This window comes from Corvus hawaiiensis, chromosome 8 (genome assembly GCF_020740725.1).
Source record: "Corvus hawaiiensis isolate bCorHaw1 chromosome 8, bCorHaw1.pri.cur, whole genome shotgun sequence".
NCBI lineage: Eukaryota > Metazoa > Chordata > Aves > Passeriformes > Corvidae > Corvus > Corvus hawaiiensis.
The window spans coordinates 5313804-5330719 of NC_063220.1; the positions used below are offsets into that span (position 1 = coordinate 5313804).

General features: G+C 37.6%; 1 protein-coding gene across 4 annotated transcripts in view; it reads right to left on the reverse strand.

Moving 5' to 3' along the window:
- Positions 1-960: 960 nt before the first annotated feature.
- The window catches only part of WDR11 (WD repeat domain 11), a 35125-nt gene continuing 19169 nt past the window's right edge, over positions 961-16916 (reverse strand). For all 4 annotated transcript variants that reach the window (XM_048311351.1, XM_048311350.1, XM_048311349.1 and 1 more), the window contains exons 13-29: positions 16307-16382; positions 14730-14838; positions 14299-14423; positions 13751-13898; positions 13332-13438; positions 12760-12874; positions 11389-11560; positions 9641-9749; positions 8816-8878; positions 7795-7860; positions 6895-7063; positions 6562-6657; positions 6039-6204; positions 5139-5236; positions 4069-4214; positions 3607-3686; positions 961-3114 (exon numbers count right to left, since the gene is read on the reverse strand). In XM_048311351.1, the coding sequence (XP_048167308.1) occupies positions 2957-3114; positions 3607-3686; positions 4069-4214; positions 5139-5236; positions 6039-6204; positions 6562-6657; positions 6895-7063; positions 7795-7860; positions 8816-8878; positions 9641-9749; positions 11389-11560; positions 12760-12874; positions 13332-13438; positions 13751-13898; positions 14299-14423; positions 14730-14838; positions 16307-16382 (2003 nt within the window). In that variant the 3' untranslated portion in view covers positions 961-2956. The remainder of the gene's footprint in view (positions 3115-3606; positions 3687-4068; positions 4215-5138; positions 5237-6038; positions 6205-6561; positions 6658-6894; positions 7064-7794; positions 7861-8815; positions 8879-9640; positions 9750-11388; positions 11561-12759; positions 12875-13331; positions 13439-13750; positions 13899-14298; positions 14424-14729; positions 14839-16306; positions 16383-16916) is intronic.

The following is a 16916-nucleotide window of genomic DNA, read 5'->3' on the forward strand; positions in this document are numbered from 1 at the left end:
AGATGCGGAGAGAAAACGCCCATGGGACTGACTGAGCTCCAGAGATGTACAAATTTCGGATGCTTCACTGAACTGAAGACAATTTATGAATCCCTGCAGACTCAATCTTATCCATTTTTTTTATTTTTGTCGGTCATGGAAGCTCAAAATTATTCATATAAAACAATGAGAGGGGTAACCAGCACTAGCTATGCTGCAAGATTGTCTCCAACCAGAAGTTCCTCATCTAGACAACCTAAATGCCCCAAAACCTCCTCATTTCCAAAGGTCCTGGCCTTTTGCAAATGAATCTTTAAGCAGTTACTGAATACTCTGCTCTGCTAATCAAACATCACAGTTAATTAATACAAGGCTGGTGTTCAAAGACAAATGCATAAAGAATCTTTGTATATGGACCTGCAAACACAATTCCCTCCATTTCCTCATGGCCAAGGATGGTCACACACAGGTTCCAGAGTTATGGCTTCACTGCTCACAGAAGCTTCAAAATGCAAAACTGAGAAAGCACACACTATAAACCTCGGTGGCTACTTGCAGTATTCTCAGTGCTTTGAGGAAGGAATTCTCAAAGGGGCTTAAGGGAGTTAAAATCCTATTTCTTTTAAAAATTCATTCAGTTCACTTTGTAGGTTCTGAGCACAGAAAGGGACTGGGGTTTCTTCCGTCACTTATTTCCGTGCTTTTCAAAACTCAGGATGTGCAGACCATGTCCTGCTCTAATTTAACCTGTACAAATTTATGTTTGCTGCTAAAGCCTGGGAATTAACGCTGCTCCAGCACAATGTTTCATTAGAATTAATACAGAAAATGTGACTCACATGTACAAAGGATAATCACTTCCTCTATTAAAGCCAGCCCTGAGCATTGTTCCTGGCCAGAAGGCAAAAGGACAACAGTTGCACAACCAGCATTAAATTCCAGGGCAAGCGATGATGGCTTTGTATTAAATCAAGACACACAGAGATTTTAAAAATAGTTTTATTATTGTAATGAGATTGCAATATTATCTAAATAAACTTTTCAATCACTATTACACTCTTGTTTTCCTCATCAAGGTTCCAGTTGGGAATGCTTCAAAGTATTCTGCAACCTGCACACTTAAAAGTTTATAGAAACATTCAGTATTAAAAGGCCTTTGCAATATGTTTGGTTTTTTTAAAAACATCAGAGTTATAAATCCAAGTGTATAGTGAAGTAGATTTATTTCAGAGACCCACTGACACAAAATTTCATGACTGGTCAAAGAACAAGATTGGTGTGCCCACAATAAGTCCATGAGAGCCTTGTCCACAAGTGCTGCTACAAAAGCAAGAGTAGGGATTGAGGAGAGTTGTAGTAGTCAGTGTGAGCCAGAATTCAGGCCACTGCTAATGACAGTTAATTTTGATTAATTCTCTTGCTCACTTAATACTTAAGGCAAATTTCCTTGTATACTCATCTTCCCAAGCTAAAGCAACTTCATAAGCACAGTTCACAATACACTGAACAAAAGGTATTTGGTGGTTATTTATGTAAGATGTGGCAAGAACAAATACAATACACTGCAGTTATAACTCTTCTTTTTCTGTTTAGAATGATGGAACTCCCTTTCTCAGTTTGTACACAAAAAGATTTGGAAAGTCTACCCTTTCCAATTTTATCAGAAATGCTACTTCAGATTTGAACCAAAAGTTTTCTGGAGCTGGTGATGTCCCAAAGCTGATGGGAGTTCTCAATGCATACCCACAAATCTTTGAACAAAAGCAGAATCCAATGCACTGTTACTGTAAGTAGACAAGACACAAATTACATTCAAATTAGAGACATTGTACAGGATTCTTTTCTATACAACAAACTCAACTTCAGTAGCTCCAACAAGCTGAGAAAAAGAATTAAGGTTTGTAGCCTAAATGCCACAGTCTTCAGTTTGCAAGGGCAATGTACCACCAGCACCCCCTCCTCAGCTCTAACATTTCTCATCAGGAATACATAGAAAAGACACATCTGACATTAGAAACAACAATGCAAACAAGTCCTTAAATACTGAAATACTGGCACAAAAATGAGAAAAGAGGGTTTTGGTGGCATCCTTGTGTACGTGTACCATAAGATATGTTAGCAGGAGATGTATCTCATGAAAAAGCCGTTGTTTTGGCTTTGCAAAATGCTTTTTTCATCTATTTTTTCATCTACACTGAATAACAAATCAGTGACTGGGGACAGCACCGGCAGTGTCCTGGCCCTGCTGCAGGAGCCCACCTTTCTGCTCTGGAGGTACAACCATCCCCTATCCTTTGACAGGCAGAATTTAGTCCCTAGGGTGTGCAAGGAGCGCACATTCCAAAATAAAATGGAATATAACAATCCCTTAACTGAAAAAAGTGACATTCCATGGATTTCTGGAATGTTAGGAGAGCAACATTTGTAAGAGAACCTGTCCAAGATTCCATCGCAGTCAGGTATGGAAATGACAATACAGTGAACTGATTTCAATTAACAGTCATTTTAAACAAGAAATTGGACTGAAAAACCATGATGTTCCAGGAAAGATCTGTGTGCTTTGAGATCTCTATTTATTTTTAAATACATTTCTATTTTTATAGTATAGACTCAATTATTTATACATATAAATACAACAGTATTGAAGTTCCGTTAAGATTTGATTTTTAGAAGTAAATGGACCAGACTTTTACACAGGTATGGAAGCCTTTCAGCACGTTTTTAAATTTGATTTCTGCTACAGTTGAAAAAGTAGAAATATTATTGTATCAGTTTATCATAAGCTTCTTTCCCCTCCTATGAAAGTGAAGACAAATTTAACAAAAAGCAACACCACAGTTCTTAATCCTGACTTCGAACACATTTAACAGCATTTGCTCAAATCACACAGATCAGCTATTACAGTGATTCAAGAGAAGAATGTATTTTCACCCAGTGGAATCCCAGTTTGACAGACAACTTCATAAACATGGAATTCTCACTCCTGTGTCACCTCCTCCTTCGGCTGTTTGAGTTCAGTCAGAAGCTCCTTCCCAGTTTCTCCTGCTTTTGAGGCAAAGAGAACAGCTCCCTCCTTGAAGCCCAGGAGCTTCAAGCTTCTGGCATAATCTGCATACACAGCATGGATCAATTTATGTAAATGAAGCATTAAGGAAAACACAAATTAATAGCAAAATGGAAAAAACCTCAGAATCCTGACCATTGCAACCAATTGTGCAAATCCATTCTTTTTCAGCACAAATAAGAAGAAAAAAGTTGCTTTAAATGCTACTTTTGAATGCATATTAGTATTTGTAAAGCAACATGCAGAGTGCTATAAACTAAACCTGATACACTGCAGATATGCTTAAGTAGCTATCATCATACAATGGCATAACTTGCAACAGAAATTTTAATATCACAAAGATTGTTTTGTTAATTAGACCTGGAGTTACCTACATGACTTCTTAGTGGCTTTTTTTACATACAAGTTGACATCAGTGATGACTCCATAAATCGGGTATTTTTTACATATGCATGATTATTTATTACTTATAATACAAAAGTTTGTGCAACTGCTCAGCTTTCCAGAACACCAGATCAGATGTGAAGATTTTGGTGAGCAAGAGGATTTCAGAAAAAGGATATTTGTATCATCATTAACTTCAAATGCCCCGTACTTCAGACAAGCTTCTACAAATAAAGCTGCTCTATCAAAGTACCTCATACTGTTAAATGGGGAAAAAAAAAGAAAGAGACTCATTTGTTAGGATACAAACCAGAAACATATTCCAGGATATCATGCCAGCACTTGCACAGAGGCTTTCTAAAACATTTTACATCTCCTTTCTTGCACTCAAGAACTGACACTTGCTATAAATTTTTTTTGAAAGATCAGGGCTCAAGTTACTCAGAAAAAGTCATAGATACTATAAATCATTACTGCTTGGTCCATGGGTGCTGGCAATCTTTTAGAGCCTGCAGTAAAGTGAAACACCAGTTGCAGCCAACAGGTTCAAATTAATTAAAGAAGAACATGCTAAAATAGAAACAGATGTCAGAAACAATTTTGGCCCAGAGCAAACACAGACTGTGCTGTTTCACCTTTACCTGTGCAACATCTCTGCAACTTTGGTGAAGCAGCCAAGAGACAAGAGGACAAGAATGGCCTTGGATTTCTGGTTGACCTGCGGGGAGCAGAGGTGATCGACCCAACGCCGGAGCACATCCGCGCACTCCTCCAAGCTCAGACGGACCTGCGGGAGACAGCAGAGCCTGGGGTGAGTTGCCAGCTCCACATACAGACAGCATTCTGCTTCTGCTTCATTCTCCTCAGGGCAACACTCTGGACAGAAGCAATTGCATCAGAAACCATCAGTTTTTAATAAAAAGTACACATATTCCTTAACATGACAAAGGAAAATCAGAAATATCTGGGTATAACGATACTCCACTCAGGGCACTCCATTTTTAAATGGGATTAACATTACTTTTACCCCAAGTTGTTCTAAAGTTTTTTTAAATCAAAAAGTTAGAAATCTTCATCCTTTACTGAAGACTTCAGGACCAAACATCTTTATTTTTCTTAAAAGCAGGATTCACTCATTTAGAAAATCTAAGTACAACTTTTTCCAGGCTTTCTTCAGGCAACATAAGAGAAATTTTACTCAAGAGATGCTGAAAAATCCTTATTGACTCCTGCCCATTTATAATGTAGAGGATTAATGCTGTGTCTGGGTAGTTCTGCTGTAATTATATCTGCATACCAACACAGAAGGTGATGCAAATTTACGTGGGTGGTGCTAATTTTGAAATCAGCTCACACACTACATAGAGCTCAGCACGAAGTCATTGCCCAGTTACTTATCCCCATCCAAGAGTGGATTTTTGTAGTTTATTACCAACTTGGTACTGCTACAGCTATTTGGACCTTCCTAAACCACTGCTTAAAAAGTAGGAAATTGAGTATTCCAAGCCATTTTGGGCCCCAGTCCTGTGTGGTCAGAAGGCTGAAGAACCTGTCAGTGCTGATTGAATGGACTGGCTTCTTGTAGCTAAATGGCATTTCCAATTGATGTTTCAGTTATTTAGGGAACTTCAGCACCCTCCTCAGCCTTCCTAAGCACAGATGCTAAGCAGGTGGTGGGTGTTACCAGCCTGGGAAGTGAGGAACTGCACACCTTGGCCAGCCACGCCGCACGGTTCCACTCGCCGTAGGTCTGCAGGTAGCGACAGGCGTCTGCAGCCTTGTCAATCAGACACAGCAGCTGCACCCCCTCTGGAACAGAAAAATGCACTCCACTCAGGAAGTTCAGGGAAAAAAAGAGTTGTTATCTAAGTGTGGAAAAGGATCTCCATATCCTCAGCATATGAAGATGTTGAGACTGGGTGCCACTTATTGGAGCTTCGTCCCAGGCTACAGAAGCCACACAAAGCTCTCATTTGTCTTTGTTCTAAACAAAAATGTAGGGGTTCACAGGACTTCTCATCATAAAGAGATAATCATCTTTGTAAATCAAATAACTAGATTTCATAGGTAATCCTTTATTTTAATTTAATGTTGTCCACAGAGTAATTATTAACAGTCTACAGAGTGGGAAGTATTTTTTCCAGGCAAGTACAGACTTTTAACTTTCTCTGCATGTCTGAGTATTTCAGCATATGGTGAACAGCTCTTGCATTAAGCAAAATTAACCTGTACTTGTAAGAAAACATGTATTTTGAAGCAAGTTCTAAGCTGAAAAGGAAACAAAGTCTATATTTCATCTCTTGTTATAGGACACCAAATTTTAGTTAATTCTTTAATTAGAAAAGTGGAAAATACATATTATGTGCTCAGCCTCTTTTTGTGCAAACAACTGCTACAAGATTTACTCCAGAAATAACTTCTACAGTGAAAATGAATCAAGACAAGCTGGATTTTATAACTCAGTTACTGATCATTTTTGTGTTAACTACTCTGGGTAGCATCTCCTACAGACATGCAACCTGTAAGATCTATTACAGCAGGATTCACTCCACAGGCATCCTTAAAAATGATGAGAATTACTATTTTATAAGCAAAGAGAAAGATATTTTACCTGCAAGCTTTCCATTGGCTATCATGTTGGTTGCTACCAGTTTAATGGTGCTTTGAGATGGCCCCGATGAGGTGACAGTGGTGACCAAGCAAGCTTTGAGTGAATCACAGTAATAATGTGCATTCTCTGAACTGGTTTCTAGCAGTAGTTGCACTGCTCTGTCAGTCTGGCAAGAGAAAAAAATACAGCTTTGACCATAACACATTAATTTTGCTTAAAAGCCTTTCTGTTTTTATCCTTTTTAAGACCTGGAACAAATAACAATGAAAGTTATTCTAAAACGGGCTGAAAAAATATCTCCCAGTCTAGTAATGACTAAGCTTCTATTTCACTAAGGCACTTGTAATAAGGATAGCATTGAAAACCCATCATGAATTTAACATACTAAGAATGCAAAAACTCTGCACTGGGTTAACACAAGTAGGAAATAACAAATATAGTTAGGAAAAGCTTTACTTGAATAGGCTAAGTACACAAAACAGACAGGGAAGGAGAATAAAAAATTCAAATATTACCCACAAACCTGGCCCAAGAGAAGAAGTTGATCAGCACATTTCCTGGTATGATCATATGTTGATCTCTTCACTTCCTGGAGATTTACCCTTTCTAGCTGAAATTTCTGGACAAAGAAGGAAAAATATTTTAAATGTGAGCCTACCATAAGAAATAAAACCAGGCATTTAAAAGATATGTAAATATCTTGCCAGTTTTTGGAACACCCTCTATTTTTAAGCACCAGGAATGTTTTAATCCAGACTGGTATGTTACTAATAAAAGTGAAATATGTACAGGAAAGTGAGTGTTTATTGTGCTGATGACATTCTTATTAAATTTGGTTTTGAACTCTTTGACATACCTGGAAGTAAGAATTTTCACACAGTATGTCATAGCATATATCCAGAGGATTAACCAACTGTTCCTGAAGGACAGCTGTGTCTGCTTTTGCAGGCTTTTCCTGGCATAAACTGTGCAAATAGTGGGCAGCAATAGTCCAGAAATGCAGTTCAGATTCATCCCCATACAGTCTGAGAAGATACAAAGCAAGATGTGAAATAGGTTTGTATTCTTTCATATGCCACATAAAAATATGATATATTTCATTTTCTCAAGGACTGTGCATTCCTGTGCACACCACAAGTACTTTGTATGATCAGTGGGACAAACTTCTAGAGAAGATTAAGGAATGACATTCAGCAAGGTAAGTTACAACAGCAATTAAATGCCACGAATGTTCAGCATAAAAATATGTGGAAATTGATATTTATTATTATTATTTCACATTTAGCCACCGATCTCCTCTTTCAACCACAAGTTACTAAGTTTGAAAAGTGTCTCTGAATACAGACAGACTAAAATTAGCTCAGTTTAGGCAGACGAACCACACAGAACAAATACACTTGAAATAAATCCCAGGCCTTCCTCAGTTTGTACAGAACTATTGTGAAGTTCTAAATGACATTTTGGGGCATGACCAACTAAATGTAATGTGGCTGCCAGAATTGCAGTTATGAAAGTGCCACCAAGACTGAGAGAAGTTCCCTGTATCCAGAAATCAAATAAAACTGTGTTTCAGTGAGGTAACATTTCCATTTTGGTCCTAAAACCACTCTGATATATGGGTAACAAAGTAGTTTAGGGACTGCCCTGAGTTAAAGGACAATTGGGTGAGTACCTAAACTTCAGCTCATTCCTATGCCTTAATAGCATCGAGATTTTCCTAGGAAACATTTCCTGTATTTATCTGGATCTCTACTACCTGGCAACCAGGAGACATCTCTGCAGGAGAGTAAAATCTGGATCAAGCAGAAGTTTCTTTATGTCACTGCAAAAGAGAAAGCGTTAAAGAATCTGTAAAATGCTGTGCAGGTTTTTTTGTTTGGTTGGTTTTGAACACGTATAGGATGCACCACATACAAGCTGAAAAAACCAAACCCTAAAATACACAATTTCTTTTCTGAAATGAGAAAATGCATCTATGAAGACAATTACAATAGGAATTATATATAATTTGAAATATAACTGATCTCCAGGACCCAATGCAGTGAGTCCATCAGAACTCTTTATCCTTGCAATATAGGGAATCACCACCAGGGTGTATGCAAAGCTGTCAATTAGTCTGCAGTAATTCTACCAATTACAATATTAATTCAATTACAAGTAATCTTGCAGCTATGTAGTATCATAGCAGAAGGGATGCACATGCATGAATTTAGATTTTCACAAGTGTTTCAAACTGGATAAAAATATGCTGTTACCTTTTCTGTCCTACTACATGAAAGGACAAAAGGAAACTGGAAAAAACTGTAATTTTCATGGTTTAAATGGAATTCCAAAATCTGTTTTCTGTGTAAGCAGAGAAATGTGCATCAACACTGCTCTGGAATTATATCTTCAACAAAGGATTTTTAGAATCGTCTTTTCTTCCTCAGAGTTCAAATATCCTAACAAACCTTGGAGTGTTTAAGCAGCAGTGTCCAGTGCAGTCTGGATCACCATAAAGAACCCTAAATCCATGAGAAGTACTGCTTAAAGCATTCCAAATGCTCACAGGTCAGTTGTAAAACATGTGCTGACACTATCAGTACCTTTAAAGCACCAACTTTAAAATTACATAAAAATTAACATTTTTTTAAAATAAAAACTGTCATTACTCAAGCTTATCTTTAGAGAGGCAAAAAGCATTCTTTCTTCATTAATTGTGAATTGCCACAGACTTCAGATTTTTTGCCTTCTCAGAATTCCATAGCTTACACAAGTAATAATAGGAAAATTCTTACTTGGACAATGAATTCAACTGCTCTTGAAGAAGGTTTTTAATATTTTCATTCTCTGGATAATCACTGGATTTAAAAAAAAAAAAGAAAAAATAGAGGTTTTCTACATTACTAAAAAGACAGAATTATCTGAAATGGAAGAGCACTACTTGTAGGAGAAAAACACAAGCACATGCATGGAAACAACCTCTCACATTCTTTTGGTAAGCCATTCCTGCAGGATTCTTTATCCAGTTACCAATTCCAAAATAGCAGGGAAAGATTGGGTTTGCTTGCACTCAACCTCACAGTTAGTGTCAATCTTTCTTTTCCCATTTTTCTTCTCTTCATTAACCTTAAAATTAGTGAAAATGGCAATGCCTGGAGCATTCGTATGTGACCACGAGCACAATACAGGACACAGAAGCGTGCTCCTATGATGATGTGAACGTGGCTCTCAAAGAGTACAGACAGGTCTATCACAATATCAGAATATCACTTCCAGTTACACTTTAGGAACAATCCTGACTGCTGCATTAACTTCTAGAACAAAGAGAACACACAGTTTTTCTCAGAAATAATATAATGACATAAAAATATTGCCAGTACTTAAAGCAGGCTGCAGTTTTTAATAGCCAAGTGCTACTGAAAGCCAGAAGAAACACCTGACCTTAGAGCCTTATCTATTTATTACTTTTAGTAATAAATAGTGAACTAATTATATTTTTGCCTGTCCCCAAGAGTGGGGAAACTTATGCATCTAACAGTTATTTGCACAGAAAGACTAATAAAAGATGTAGGCTTTAAAAAATAATAATATGTTATATATAGATCTATATTTCTTCTTACATGTCCATGATATCTAGAGAGTATTTCTCATCCCATGGTTGATGCAGCAGGAATGCTTTTAAAGCTAATGAAGCTCTTGGAACAAGCAGGTAGGGACACCAGACAGGTTCTGAAACAAAAGGAAAAGATTCATTGTCGAGAGGCTCAAGTGCAATAGTGCTGTGTTCAGGAATCAGAAAATGTACCACAGACAACGTAGCAGCAGAAAACACCAGAAAATGTACCACAGAAAATATACCTCCAGAAAATGTACACCAGAAAATGCCCCACCAGAAAATGCCCCACCAGAAAATGCCCCACCAGAAAATGCCCCAGCTTGTTTGCAAGCACCAGGAAAATCATAAATAAGTCTTTTCACACATCCAGCACAGGCTGCTAGACATAAAAGCTTATCTCTACACTCAAGCAAAAACATTTCATAGAGGGTACAGGATTATCAAACATGCTCAAATGAGAATTTCAAGATATTCCCTAGTGAATTTAGCCATAGACTCTCCTGGACTGCATTACACTGGCATTAGGCAGAGCTGTGTACAATGATTATTGCTACTGCACGGGCATGGTGCAAAGTAAGTAAAGCTGTACTCAAATGTATCATAAAGCATGATTAGTTTTGCTTTGTCCCCATAGTTCCTACAGTATAACACGAGGATTAAACCCCATCATCTGGAAAGGATGGTGGGAAGTTTAATGACATAAAAATGATACATTAAGTGCTGTCACACAAATGTAAAAGTCACTAAGTCTGTACTCAGTACAAGGTGTGGGTGACAGGCAGTAAATGCTACCCAGTGACTTAGGAGTAAAATAAGTACCAAAACCAGCTCCATTATTAAATATTCACAATTCCCTGCATTTCATATGCAGTGAGTGATGCAGGACTCTTGTAAATGTGATTTGGTAATTAAAACATTACCACAGTGCAGAGGCAGAAGGACAGCTAAATCACAGGCAGCCTTACAGCTGGCACAGTTTTAATTTCAGTGTGCTTGGGTTTACAACATTCATCTTTATAACTTATTATTGCAGAACATTCTTTTGATAGCAAAAATGGCTGTGATAAATTACATTTCCTCAAATAAACCCACAGCACAGCTCCCCACATCAGTTTATTACATGTGTTTTAGAATCTACTGTGTTTTAAGGAAATCATATGAGTAAAGGTAGGACTGACTCAAAAGACAACAAGAGCAGTTATCTGAACACCAGTAATAATAAATACAGAAAAATGCAGCTTAGTTAACTAGTTAAATATTTAAATTCCCTTCTTAAACATACAGCTAAGAAGGCAAACAGCACTAATATTGCTATTTTAAAGGTCAGTTTGAAAAGCAATGAATCAGACTACAAACACCTGAGAAACTCAGAACATACATTTCCACACATCAACAAATGTTTCAGTATCATGTAATGAATATCAGTGATGGAGGTACTGATACCTAATTGATGTGCCCATGCTTTTTAAGTCAACTTGCTGGATATCTCTACAGAATGCTCTTATTTTGTTCATTTATATTTCAATTAAGATATTAAAAAGTATATGTAATTTAGGAGATAAAACTTGTATTAAAAAATTCATCCATATGACTTAAGCATAAAAAAAATCCTGTATCTATGAAAAGCAGTAGAGAGGCATCAAAATGTCCACATGTGACAATTCCCTGTTCTAACAGAAGTGCTGAGCTCCACCTTCCAACCAGGAGTGCAGAAGCATCAAGCAGTGGATAGCAAAAAAGACACAGCCATACCTATTAAATCCTGTTCATCCATCCTGAAACATGAGGGCTTCATGGATAAGTCCAGCACTCGGATGCATCCATCATCTGATGCCAGCACCACTTTGTCTGACGTGCACCAGTCCACATCCAAGATCCGGAAATTCACGTTTCTCCCACTTCTTAAACTGCTCACCATTTGTACCTGGGAAAATTCAGTTATTTTTTATTTTTAGCAGCCTCTCCATCACCCAATGTAAGGCTGTGTCATGCAGCCAGGAGGCACAGCACAAAATTCACAATGAAAGGTGAAGTTAGCCATAAATCATTTCAATAATGGTCTTTTCTGGAGAGTAGGGAATTCAGAACCCTTGGAGTTAGGTCACATGGTTGCCCTGAAACAATACTATTTCCCAATTTAGAGCTGAGAAAAGATCCTTTTGAGCACAGTGTACAGCTGCCTTTTTGTTATCTTTTTTAACAGGACAGGATTAGATGTATAATAGAACTGAGACTATAAAATATTACTACAGATATTCTGAAAGACTTTCAACTGAAAATGTGAATTTAATTTTAAATGCTTTCATGTAGGAAACTCCTTTATCCTAGAAAAATAAAAGGAGGGAACAGCTACAGGAGTATCTTGTGGCATCAAAACTATTCAAATGTGCTTCAAGGAGAGACTCACTGGGTAATATCCTACTCTGCTTATGGAAGTCACAGTAGTTGTTTGTATCTGCTGTCCAATTCTTATCATCAGTGGAGTTTCATATTGCACTAATTAAGTGTGAGTTTAAAGTTGGTGCTCATTACAAAGTGAATGGGGAAAAAAATTTAAATTCCTGTTTCATACCCTGATACCCTGAACTTATTCCAGGGGCTAAGTTAAAACAGTACAATTATTTTTCCTTCCCCACGGTACTATAATCCCCTGACAGACCTACAAAGCAAACCCCAGAAGGTTTGTGAAAATAACTACAGAGGTCCTGAGTAAGAAGAGAAGCTAGGCAATGTTAATGAACAAGTGTCTGCTTTTCTGGTATTCCCTAACAAATTAAAGCTACTCTTGACCATACACAGAAGAAACCTGCAGTAAAAGCAACCTTGTGTCCACAGATTGGGGACTCCTTAAATTTTCAAGGTCTGGCTCAAAACCATTACAAGAGGATGACAAAGAGTATCTCAGACACATTGTCAGCTTCAAGAGTGAAAGACACTTCTCACTGATGGCAGCTTAAAGGTGCTTTATAGGGAGTAAAAGCCTTTGGAGAAAAGCCGTATGACTTTATCACACAACTGTCAGTAAGAAACCATGATTCAGTAAAACTGAATCCCTCACCCTGATTTTCAGAGGTGATGTGTGTGCTTTGAGGAGAAGTGCCTATCAAACCCACAGTCACTTACCTCTTTTGAATCCCAAATTTCTGCCCCATCATTGTACATTGCAAGAAGTTTTTGATTTCCTTTCCCCGGGGCAAACCGTATTTTCTTCACCCAGCTCCGGTGTGTAGGAATCCCCCTAAGGAAAGACAAGAGCAGGATCCATCATTCTATACCTAATATTGTAGGAGATTGAATCTTTTCCATGAACTTTGCAGGTCCTGGTATTGCAGACTGAGGAAGAGAACAATCTTTCTATACATGCACACTCAAATGGATGCCCAGATAATTAAAACTAAAGTGATGAAATGCTTGGAATAAACACCACAAGATTTAATGTTTTACCAGAAGCCATTGCAGATTTAATGTAAAAAAGATATCTAGCTGGTTTTAAAAGCCTGATTAAATGTTAATTCTTCTGAAAACACAAGGGATTAAATGTAGAGAACTGTGACACAGTAGACATTTTCTGAATTTTTATTTCCAAATGCTTGCATTTTTCCCTACAGTGAAGAACAAAAATGAGGAAGGATGAGAACATTCCACATTCCAACACTTATAATCTCATGTTTCACAGACTTAATCTGCCTTCATACCTGGACACTCTAGCTTTCAAATCCCAGAAGTTCAAGTTTCCATCAACATCTCCAAGAACCAGGATATCCCCTTTCCAGGCAATACAAGTAATGCTACCCATACTTCCCTGAAAATATTTAAGAAGCAGAAAAAAACTTGTGATTAATAGATCCAAATATATGTATAAATATTTCAACAATAATTTAAAAAAAAAAAGACATGATAGACCAAACTCTACTCAGTTAAAACAGAAAAAAATATTTATAAGATTGTGAAACCAGAATTGCTACGGGTTTTGAAGCTGGAATTCATATTTCAGATTTCAAAGTACTGCATTAGTGACCACTTGCTGCTACAAAGCTTATCCCTGATTTTTTTCTGGCAATCAAAGCTAAGCAGAAAATTAAAGCATCAATGACATAGAAAAATTGGAACTCACATCTGGAGGAATTCTTGCACTGTCTTTTACTGAGTTTCCCTCTACTGTGAGATGATAAACCTGCCCATCAGCACCTGTAAACACAAAGTGCTCTCTGGCAGAGATGTTCTGGCTCAGCTCTGATTTACTTTCAGCTTCCTGCAACAAGCTTTAAAAAGAACATGAGACGCAATTATTTCTTTCTTGAAATCAGAATTGCAAGACAAATTCTACCTAATGCACAGAGACAGCACAAAAAAAGCATATATCCTTCTAAACACTTTATTTAACAGTTAACTATTTATTACTTGCACTCTTGTGGAAATGTCCAAGGGCAAATAACAGTTTTACTTAAAGAACCAGCTAACCAATGCACTGCTACAGATACACCTGAGAGAAACAGGTACATCAAAGTCCCACATATGAAAACGAAAGGGAGGCCCATCAAGTTGCTTTGCTTGCTAGGTACTCAAGCATCAGTTCCAGAATATTCTGTTCCATAGAACAGTGGCACATGGTGGAAAAACAACAATTGCTGTAGCACAGGATTCCATCAGAAGGAGGGGTACCTGATCACAGAGGATTCCACACTGCTGACTTCAGTGTCTGATGCCACTGTCTGCCGGGCCATGGCCTCCCTGGCTGCCAACTGCTTCTTCCTCAGGCTTTTTAAGTTATGGGAAGGTGACCACTCCTGTGAAAAAGAGCCCAGGAAAAATGGAAAAGACAAAGGTTTATTCCCTGAATTTACTGGGGCTTTATAACGATTTTCAAGAAGATTGCTCTCTGTAATACCTCCCTCCATCACCTAAGGGGCAGAGCAGATTTCTTCACCAGAACCTCCTTTTTTCCTGCTTCCATTTGGTGACAGATGAAATGTTAAAGTGCTTCCCCATATATGCTACAGCTACAAGTAACATTTGCTGCAATATTGTTTAAAGATTTTTATACCACCTCAATGTACTACATTTATTAAAGAATAACAGAATTTACTCCTTACCAAAGCGGTGGCTGTAGGGAAGTTTTTAGACATTTCTCTGAGCAGAGTGCATGTTCTGACATCCCAGATCTCCAGTGGTTTGTCTTTAAATACCACAGCTAGATACTGCCTGAAACAAAGGAGAATTTAGTCCAGCAAGAGTCATTTGAGCATTTTCCTTCACACATGTTGCTCACACCAGCACTCTGGAGACTTCCAAAACTAAGAGGAAGCAGAGCAAATTAAATCCCCCTCTGAAGTTTGTGATTCCCTCGAGTTACTGAGAAGCAAAAAAATGTCTGAAAAAGAGTTCTCTTCAAATCTAACAGAATTATAAATTTCTGACAGGTGGTTCTGCACAATTACTGTGAAGGAGACAAGGGGAGTAATTCAGAGAGAGCAGCAGCACCTCTGATCTCATCCTGTTCAGCCTGAGTCAATGACTGCACCAAACACCAAAGACACACCAAGATTGCAGGCTGGACAGACTTTTTTCTCTCTTGCACATGCATGCCACTTCCTAATCCAGGGATAAATGAGCATAAAATCATCTCACTCTAAACCACTTGCCAGTCATGTCTTCAGACTGTTCATCTGTGGAGCTGGATGAGTGTAAACACCTTTAATCTACCACTTTTCACATTCAAGTTGAAAACAGAGAGGCTGTGCAGCAATTTGTCCTCTCAGGCACTGCATTCATCTCTCTGCAAGTGAACCTCCTTTCTTGTCTCACTCAACACTCTCCAGACTCTTCACCTAAGCCCATGGCTGTTCTTAATTTTTAATGCATTATTAAGAACATTGTATGGTTGAACTCTTCCAAATTCTCTGGAACTCCTACATACAAAAATATTCCTGTGCAAGCTAGAGGACATTAATTTTTTTCCTCCACTGTAAAGAAAAAGCTTTTAAGATTTAGAGACAATGCCCTGTTAAATTCAACACCACTTTAATTTCATTTATACAAGAAAGTGAAGTAATTTTCCAGACTACCATGATTATTCTTTTTGCTACTATGAAGACCAGGGGCTCCTGTCACAGGCCTGAGCTCAAAATAATGAGAACTTGAAAGGAAACAATTTGGTCATTTATCAGCTGACTTTTCAAACAACTGTATCTCACATCTGGTTTTTCCAGCAGACAGTTATTATAAAGGCGTGAAATACTTACACAAAAGCTAAATAAATGTGAATAATCATCCACTCTTTAATGTCTAACTTCCTAGTTTTAAATAAGGCTTAAGTTATGGAAAAGAGAATTAACTCATAACAGAATCAAAGTGGAAAAAACCAGTTCAGCACTTTTATTAGCCTTAATATTATCAAAATGCCTGTTCAGTAAACACAAGTCCTGCAAGAAATAAAATATTAATTACTGATCTTGCAATATGATTGGATCCTGAAGTGACAAAGTCAACCACAGAAACATTCACAGCTTTTGCACTTGGAATTAATATTCTGAAGCACTTCCCTCTTGATGCTGTTGGATATTTTTCTATACACTCTGAAGTGCTTTTTTTCTTGGAATGTGTGTATTATCATGAGGATTTTCGTGCAACACAGTAAAATTTATAAACTTCCCAAGGCTGATGTACTTACTTCAAATGAGACACCTTTATCATTTCAATGGCTGGCTCGTCGTTGCCTCGCTCCCCACGGAATGCAATGCTCCTGCCTGGAGCACAAAACCAGGAGGGAGAACAGACACAGTCAACAAACTAAACAGAAATACAGAAATAGTTTATGAACTATTCTGTTTGTAAACAGAACCAGTTTACAAACCAGAAGAGAACCAAATCACCTGTCATCTCTAACATTACTCTTGTCATTGTCAAAGTTTTACCACATTTAATTTCACTGCATTTAAAGTTTACATTAAATATAATGTAAACTCTAAAGTCAAGTCTAACACCTGACTCACTTCCAGAGAACATCAACTCAAATGGATGCATCAGAATAACATAAATATAGAGAGAGAGTTCAAAGAGTTATTATTTTCCACTCAAAACCAGTGAGAGATTCTCTCTGTTCCCCAAGGAGGAAATTCATTAATAGATTTCAAGTTTGATAAGAGAAATTAACTCCGCCATAACCTAAGTCTGATAGTATTTCATGGTGAGCTACATTCTACACTTATCAGAACAACTCCCCTTCTTTCCAGCTAAAAGAGTAAATCCTAAGAATTTATAATCTTATCCCCAACAAAATT